Source organism: Opisthocomus hoazin, chromosome 4 (assembly GCF_030867145.1).
Source record: "Opisthocomus hoazin isolate bOpiHoa1 chromosome 4, bOpiHoa1.hap1, whole genome shotgun sequence".
NCBI classification, from domain to species: Eukaryota; Metazoa; Chordata; class Aves; order Opisthocomiformes; family Opisthocomidae; genus Opisthocomus; species Opisthocomus hoazin.
Genome location: NC_134417.1, coordinates 31,570,391 through 31,579,908, shown reverse-complemented (window position 1 = coordinate 31,579,908; position 9,518 = coordinate 31,570,391). Strand labels below are relative to the sequence as shown.

General features: G+C 37.3%; 1 protein-coding gene across 1 annotated transcript in view; it reads right to left on the bottom strand.

The window, feature by feature from the left end:
• Nucleotides 1–4,034: 4,034 nt before the first annotated feature.
• Nucleotides 4,035–9,518, bottom strand: part of ICE1 (interactor of little elongation complex ELL subunit 1) — a 42,273-nt gene continuing 36,789 nt past the window's right edge. Inside the window, exons 17-20 of the mRNA XM_075418522.1 lie at nucleotides 8,220–8,410; nucleotides 6,666–6,772; nucleotides 5,828–5,926; nucleotides 4,035–4,914 (exon numbers count right to left, since the gene is read on the bottom strand). Coding sequence (XP_075274637.1) covers nucleotides 4,733–4,914; nucleotides 5,828–5,926; nucleotides 6,666–6,772; nucleotides 8,220–8,410 — 579 coding nt within the window. The 3' untranslated portion in view covers nucleotides 4,035–4,732. The remainder of the gene's footprint in view (nucleotides 4,915–5,827; nucleotides 5,927–6,665; nucleotides 6,773–8,219; nucleotides 8,411–9,518) is intronic.

Genomic DNA, 9,518 nt, shown 5'->3' with positions numbered 1-9,518 from the left:
CAAACAGACGTAAAGTTAAACTGCTCCTCAGTATTTACAACAGGTTACTTTTCCTGGAATAATTACGTGCCTGTCAGGGATTTTTCAAATACCTGATAATAGAGCTATGAAGTCGGAAGCCTGTAGTACAGAATTGTCCTAATAAATAAACAATTACATGTGTTTACTGTCTTCTGTGTTTGGGCAGGGACAAGTGCTGGAGCTGAGTATTTTAACCTGAGATTAATTTTGGTGGCTAGCATTTAGTCTCAAAGGGCCCTAGACTGCTGACAATAATTCCTTAGCAGCTGAGGTGGCTTTTCATGTCTTGGCTTAGGAATACGAGAAGGCATGGAGGAAATGAAAACTCAAACAGTCTCTAATACACATAGTTTGGGACGGGCCACATGGTCAGTGTTCATATGAGAACACAAGAAAGCAAAGACCTGCAAATGACGACAGAAATCTGAAAATCCGTGTTTTAACAGATACATTTTAAACAAAATAGGATTTTAGAATTTGAAATACATACCTGGATGAGAAATTTGCTTATGCAGTTTCTGATTAATGAGAATTACACAGATAAATTTTTCCATATGGTGAAAATCGCTACACTTTCTTCACGTATTTACGCACATCAGCATTTTGCAGCACTTTAAATACTGTACATTTGACGCAGTATGGGGGAGGTACAGCTATTATTTTTATACAGGTGATTAGTATTTAACAGAAGCAAACACCTTCAGGTATTAATTATTCCGATTTTGCTTATTCAAATGCAGTTTGATTGGACAGTAGAGAGTAACAACAGAATTAGAATCAGGCTCACATTCTGACACACAAAAAAATTATTCCTACAGTCATGTGAGCAGAGCAGAACATTCTTCACATAAATGGCTTTGTAGGTTTTTCTTTTTTTGTTTTTTATTTTGTTTTCAAATTAGTATAGCCATAGATTTTTGGTCTTGGAAAGCTCTAGTATTTCCCCTGCAAATTTCATATACTTCAAATGTCAGTGTTTTATAAAAATTCTAAAGACAACAGGATTTTCTGTTTGCTGCAAAATTTTTGGGTTGGAATGTTTTTGCATTGAAACATCTGGGATCCTTTTCTCACATTGTTCTTTCCCTTGTTTTATTTTATTTGATCTATTTCCCATTTATTTTCTTTACCAGATTTATTAATAATACTTTTATTGTCAACCTTTGCTTACTTTTGTCCTTCTTCCACTCCAGATATTCTGTGCTCATTTTAATGCAAGAAAGATAAGTAAAGGCTGTACATAAAATCCCCACAGACCTCACAATCACCAAAATGCCCAGTGTTCAAGACATCATACAGCTTCAACCTGAGGCAAATTAATTTCTATGGATCCTTATTGGAAGCCTTCATGATAGACATCTCTAGCAGTGCCTGTTGTGCACAGGTATTGCCAGTACTGCTAAACATTTTTATTGACCTAGTTGGCCGACTAAACTCCCTTAGGTCAATTTGATGTCCAGAATGCTAGCAGCTCTACCTGCAGCTGAAATCAATGGATACTTTGCTCTGCGTGGCTTCACTTGAGAGGAAAGAACCTCTCAGAGGACGAGAAGACGGCACTGGTAGTCAGGCTCTGAAGAGGCACAAAAACCACAACACGTATCAACACCAGCCCTTTGCACCAGGGCTGACCATGCCATCAGCACTGGCAGCAGAAATGAAGACAGAGATGGATGCCCCAGACTACAGTACTAGCACAAAGCAGGAAAATGGCTAAGGGACAAGGCACCAAAGAAAAAGCTACACTAATGCAACCAAAGCCATCACATCACTGGTGTTGGCAGAAATCAGTCTCATCAGGTTTTGCCTCAGGTATGGCTGGAAGGAAGAGTTGTCGGCAGTGATTTGTTTGGTGCTGAGGATGGCCTGAATAGCTAGACACTAGTCTGTAGCAATCACCAAGGGCTCCAGAGATGCAGCGTGTTGGAATCCAGGTAAAAAAAACAGGTAAGAAGGCTAGATGACTTGTAAGGCATTTCTTATTTGGTCTTTCTTAAGCTAGTAGCTTTCAAAGATACCAAGGACAAGGCAGAATGATCTGGCACAGATAATATGACCTAGCCTGTGAAGACTTAATCTTTCGGGCATGAAGCCCCACAACTTGGAAGCTGCTATGCTTCATCGGTGATATAGAAGAGCAGTGGAATTTCTCAGGCACGTTGTTCTAAGCTGTGACAATACAAGTATGTCCAGAATGAAAGTCAGATGATGGAATGTGACTATCACAAGTCATACAGAAAGATGCTTTTGAAATAAAAATACAATCAAAAGGAGTCAAAGTATTGCAACTCAGCGAGGAAATGAGAACTGGAGGTTCAGCGTATGTGTTATCCCTTATGCCACACAAAGAGCATGCCAGCTACAGACACCACAAAGACAGACTAACTGGTGGCAGAACTGAAGAACGGATGTGTGAACTACGAACTTGCTTCTAAAGATAAGCAATACAGTGTAAAGCAATCTGATCGGAAACAAAATATTTGTACAGTATTTTGTATAAATTGTGAAAATGCACAAAATGTACAATTTATATTCTATAAAATACATTACTATAAATTTTTAACTGTCAGTACCAGCTATTCCAACCCAGAATTTTACATTTCCAGTGAGAATTTAGAAACATGAGTGAACTGATTTTACTTCTTAAGTGTCTTTATCAGGAAGTCTAGAATAGGAGGCTTAAAATATAAGGGAGGCTCTTCTAAAATTCCATTCATACCAAAAACAGCCAGTAGATTTTAAGACATTAATCTGAAGTAGATGTAAAAAACAAAACTGGCAAGCAGAATAAGCTAAAGCCTGTGTCTAAATTAAAGCATGATGCTACAGGCAATACCAAAAGCAGCGTGCATCCTGTCTGTTGAAGACAGCAGCGCCTAATCAAGCAGAACCGCAGGAAGGAAGGGTCTGACTTTTCTTTCTTTAATGAGCCACTCAGCATGCTGCAACTCAGAAACTGTTGAGAAGACCAAGAAACACAACTTGGTCCTCCGGTGCCAAAAATGTTTACAAGACCCTGAAGAAACTGTAAAGTGCTTGCTGCAACTGAAAGGTACTGAACTGATTAAAGACAAGACTGAAAGCATAGATATGCCTGCAAGAACACAACGCGTAGGAGAAGGAATTAGGTATAAACTGTATGTTGCCCAATTCACTCTGAGTTAAAGATTTCATTATCCAAGTTCACAGCTGACTTCAGTAGACTAAAATCCTTTTGACCTTTCTAGATCAAAAGAAAAAGGAAAAAACACTGATACCACTCTGGCAGAATCTAGGGCCCACTACGATGAGAATCTGCATGAACAAAACTCACCCCTTCATATGGTTATAATCGGCGGGAGAAAATAGAAGTTTTCAATGGATTTTTAAAACTACCTCCCCAGCCCCTAAGGCGTAAGTCGTGGTTTAGCCCCAGCTGGCAACAAAGAACCAGGCGGCCGCTAGATCACTCCTCCCCTCTGGTAGGTCAGGGAGGAGAATCGGAAGAAAAAAAGCATAACTCATGGGTCAGGATGAAGACAGTTTAACAGAACAGGAAAGTAAGAGGAAAATAACAACAATAATACTGATAAAAAGAATACACAAAGCGAGGGATACAGAGTGCAATGTTCTCACTGCCCAATGCCCATCCCGCTCCTGAGCAGTGATTCCCCTCCCCTGGCCAGCTCCCCCAGCTATATCCTGAGCACCATGTTACGTTAGGTGACATTTAAGTAACATTGTACATCCCATTTGGCTAGTTTGGGTCAGCCTTTGGGCTGTGTACCCTCCCAGCTTCCTGTGAAAATTAACTCTATCCCAGCCCAAACCAGGAAAGCATACAAGAAAATTCTGGAGAGATGCAATATATACTCTTTCCAGTGGCCAGAAAGGCAGTGTTATGGGCAGTTCGTTCAGTGAAATGACCTCATAGGTAATTTCCTCCTGTCCCCAAAGCAGTACATATATAAGCTAGAAACAACAGTTCATTCTGTGTTATTTGAAAAGACCACGAAGAACAAAATGGAGTTCGCTTCTTTTATTACGAAAGATACAAAAACACAATGTAGTGAAGCTATCATTAGAAATGTGAACTTTTTTTGAATTGTCTTTCTATTTACATACACAAAATTCCCCAAGTGGAACAATATAAAATGTGAGACACATTATTAGAATATACCATATATACAAGTTCAGAGATATAATATCTCTGTTACTCTATACATGATTGTTACACAAAAAGTCAATTCCTACCTGTCTTACACAAGTATTTTAAAATAAAGCTATGACACTATTCAAGCAAAATAAAACAGAATCTGGGCAAAGTTCTGCTATCTGAACAGCTACTTTATAAATACAGTCCACAATAACAGAGCCAGGTTTTCAGCCAGGCTCAGTCTTCTGTTGTGTCAAATAGCCCACGCTCCAAATTGATGGAAGTAAAATAATGGAAACCATTACTGATTTTTCTTGACATCAAACTAGAAATATCTCAGGAGTCAAAGACACATTGGTTTTCAAATCACTGATCAGTTATTAGGAAAAGCAAGTATTTTTATTTATTTATTCTCAAAGAGAAAAGCCAAATAAAATACTTGAGTTTGCTTTGTATGATCAGACATTCTGTTAAAAAAAATAAAAATAAAAGATGACACACCAGTCTGTATAGTTTTTAGCTGAAATCAACTACTGCCTAGTAAAATAAGGAACCTCTAGCCCACTCTCTTAGATTTTAGTTTAGCTCCATTTTACACAGAGAAGTGATTTCAGCTATGCCACTTGTGACAGCAGAAGGGATGTTCTTAAGAACTGTTGCTCTCCAAGCTTGGATGGCCTCAACAATACCTTCTGGATTGCTTGAACCCAAGTCACACAATGAATATATGGCCGCCAGCTGCACACCCCAGGGAACATCTGCAAAAAGTTAACACAAATCAGCTTATAGAAACTTTGATATGCAATAATGATTTTGGGAAACCTGAATCTAAAGAAACTATTAGTTCAAGACTTGGAATTAAAACACATCAACAACTGGGATGCCTAAAACCAGAAAGTGGAAAGATGACAACCTGCACACAAATCCCATAACACCTCATTTTATACTAGCACTTCCCAGTTTTCTGAATTCAACAGGTTTTCAGTATTCAAAAGGCATAAAAGATTTGAGCATCCAGTGATTTTACTCTAGTTAAGAGTGATCAGACTTTTATGAAAACAGTGAGGTTTACAGAGTCTGAAACAGATACTAACATATACCACCTCCAAATTGGAAGAACTTGAGACGGCAAGGAACAGAAGCTATACAAGTGGTTCAGAACATCTCCCTAACATCAACCAATGCTTCAATGCAAAATGTACTTAACATCCAGAATAACTTAGCACTATGGATCTCTCCTGCCCTAATTGCCTTGCTTCGTCTCAGTCAGGAATCTGGACTGTCTTGCAATCCTCTCCCAGTACAACAATCTTGCTAGTAGCAAGCTTCAACATCTACTGCTCAGGTAAGAAATCGGCCATTACTGCTCAAGTTAAGATCACCCTTCAAGTTCTCTGAAGCAGCTGATGTGCTATTACACGAAGCAGAGTAATTCCAAGCTGGCTGAAACTATCTCAGAGTTTTCCTCTGTGTCAAACAGAAGCTAATACACATGCTTCATTAACTTCAGGAGAGAAAGGGACTCAAACTGTTTGTATTGCTATGCTCTAACATAAAACTCCACAAGCAGGCTGTTCTGGCATGTGTGTCTCAATTTGTGTGCGCTCTGTTTACACTGGCAAAACTTCACATTACAGATGTTACACTACAGTTCCTCTAAATAAAGATTACCTTCCTCTTTTGCATGCTGCACAAACAGTCCAATTACAGAACTGATATTCTTCACTGCAGCAAGATAGCCTTCCTTCAAACCTATTTGGCCCAATCGACCTGAAAGAAAACAAGGTTACTATGTATCTGACATTTAGACAGTCACCTTCCTAATTTTTAGACTTACTATTTGTTGGAAGTATCAACAGAAAATGCAAATTTCAATTATGAAAATTAGTCATTTTGTTATCGTGTTGTCTTGGGAACAAAAGTTGTCATATTCCTTTTGTGACTAAAGACCCCAAGGCATTTTTCATCAGATTGATCCAACCTCCCACAGGTTTACAACCTGTAAGTGTAAAACTCTCAAAGAATGCAACTTCTGTTTAACAAACAATAGTATATAGCCTACATACTGAAAATATTTGTTGAAACCCAAAGTTTATCTATTTACAATTTACCTATGCATCTAGATCCCAAAGAAATGAATCTAACTTAAAATTGCAGTAAGAGGTATTACATTGCATATAAAACCTTATTTTATACACTTTGCTATATAGCATATGTAGCTACAGATGATTTCATTTTAAATACGTAAAACATGTTGGTATCTGTTATCGTGAAATCAGAGTAACACCTCTCAAAACCTAAGTATGTGCTTTCCACAGGCTGACAAACAGAAAATATCTGCCTAGGATTGTAAAAGTCTGGCTTTGAAGGTGAAAATTCTTGAAGTGGAAAAAGAAAGAATAAAAAAAAAATGCAAAACTACTTCAATACACTTTCCAGGCTGGCTGCCACTTTCAAAGGACATTACCTGCACAAAGCAGAAGTTCAACCAAGGATTTAGATTACGTACCAATTAGCCTGAGTGTCAGTGCTATAACACTATCGGGAACGGACCGAGCAGTTTCATGCCCCTTTCTCTTCTTTACCCATTTATCCATAGCAGGCCAAAGCACTTTGCTGTGAAAGATAAATGAATTTGAAAATCTGACACTGCATGAAGGGGCAGTACAATATTTATACAACAAAGAACACGCATGGTTCTTCTGTTTACCATGTGTTTCCATAGCTCCACTTACATCTTTAGTTCACCTTCTACGGAAACTCATAATATTCCAAGCATCCACCAATATGAGTAATGTAAAGAAGGTTTTAAACCCAAACAATCAATGCTAACTTTCTGGCGGAATTATTCCTGTTCAGAACACAACTTGTTCATCTTCTGTTCATTTCCCTGCAACATTCTGCATCTCTGTCTAAAGTCAAGAACTTACTTCCCTGACTTCATAGATGCGTATGAAAGTGTTACTTTCAAATATCATGCTGAGATGTTATGTTCTTATATGACTAAAAATTCACAGTTTGCATGTTACAAGTAGGATCTGATGCTTGTTTTTAAACCTGAAAGGACCCAAAATAAGACTTTTTGCATCCTTAAAATGATGCTAATAGACCTAGTTACTTATTATCAGCACAACTCCACACAATCAACCCTGTATGGCTTTAGTTTAAATGACATACCTTTCACTAAAGATAGTTTGTATTCATTTTAATAGTATTTTTCTAAAAATAACTTCTTTACTATTTGAAAGCATGGAACTTGTAAAAAAGACTTGATGATGACTGTAAGTTATTTGCATTTACTTTGTACTTCATGATCACTTTGTGTCACAGTTAAACAAATGCCATTATTTTTGGAGATTCTACTAGGTTATGTAATCTCTACATAGGAAATAGGGGCTGTCAGATCTGTGTAGGTATAGGTCAGCATAGCTATCAAAATGAAGCCTTTCAAACGAAGTTAATTATGGTAGCAGTCCATGCACTGGATTATAAGGTTCAAAGAAAATTTAAATACATTGAATCTAAGAATTAAAATGATTTTAAAATTAAAATCAGACTGAAATCAGAATTGTACACCAATGAATATGGTTACATTTCACTTTCAGCACTGAAAGAGTGCTACTACATATAAAAAGTTCCACCCTCATTTTCTAGTGATGGGGAGGAGAGGAATTCAACAATTAAGTTCAGAGGAAGACAATCAGTAATTTTGCTTTGTTGACAAACAATCCATCTCAAAATCTTTCACAATTGTCCACATATAGCTATTTTAAAAGCAATTCTTTATTAGAATGGTTCAATCAGGGTTAATTTCTTGGACCAGTACCATAAAATCCTACATTTTGTCATTGATCACTCTTTCTATCTTAAAATAAGGCACACAAATACAGTAGTCTAGGTCTCATCAGGTTAAAATGGTCTCATTTCTAAGTATATATGCAATGTTCTATTATGTTAAAAGCTAAGTCATATAGTCTCAAATTTGGAAAAAAAACCCAACACCAAAACAAACCACAAAAAAACGACATAGGAAAACATTTGAAAGAACTTTTTGCCACAATACCTTATAACATTGTCATGTGTCCAATCCCACTTCAGACGAGAGCAGAGCAGATCAACAGCAAATATGTACTGCCAAGCATCTTCACTCAGATCTTCTCCATATCGGTCACTCCTGTGAAATTCTACTTTTGGGCACGACTGCATTTCTAAAAGCAGGTTTGAGACCATAAGACCAGCATCCAAAGAGGAACTCTGGAATTTGAGAAAGTGATTATCTTAATGCATGAAGAGTTACCAACCCAGAATCAAACTCTACATATATCTAATTCTGACTGTCCACAGGACCTTACACCATAGATTCAACTTTGAGTTTGACTTAACACAGACAAAAAGAGTACATAAACTAAAATCTTCAAGTACTCAGTATTTTTCTTGATGCTTTTACTAAAACGAGAGTTTGGAAAAAAACCCACAACAAAACCAACAAACTCTACACCAACTCTCTTCTCTCCTCCTACAATTTGGGGATTTTTGTTTCTCTCAGTGAAGCTTTAAGGTCAGAACAGTGTTATCCAATGCAAGAAGATTAGACTAATGCTCCTCACTTTCTAAGTTTGGTGGGGATTTTTTAAATGATTTTCTGATGATGAAATTTTTTACTGTTTATTGTTCAGTAGAGGCTTATTTCCAAGCAAGTACTTTCAATTGTTGAGGTAGTAATGACTGAAAACATGCCATGTGAAACAATACTGCTAACTAAATAGCTAGGGCAAGCAAGGAAATGAAAAAAATATATGAAGTATTAAGAAAAAAGTCTAGGCTTTTCACAAACACACTGGGTGCTCAACATATCCTTGGTACAAAAGCTCATATAATTGTCAAGTTCCACAATGGTGCAAGTCACTAAAATGGCATACTTTGACCAAGAACTAAATACCCATTCTCCAAGAGCTTTATTTTCATAAGCAGAATAATCTTCTTATAAAATTATGTGCATAACAGACTGCTGACCACAATCCACTTGAAATTTGTTCCTGTATTTCCACCTAAGTAAAAAATATCTTACAGATAGGATGATGTCATCTGCTATCATCAATATAGAAATTCCTGAGGTCCTTTTCCCAGCTGCAGCAGCTCTCATATTTCATAGAGATCCATAAAGAAAGTAGGTAGTGTGAGTGCACAGCATTTATATTTCCAGGAACATTTCCTAAGACATACTTATGTGCATCTCTATTGGCATGAGATTGAAAGCTGTAACCTAATAGAATGGAGAATACAAATTCTTTGCTGAACAGGCATTGCAGTACAGCATCACTCTGAATACCAAGGCTTAATGCTACATCACAGCTGTGACTTA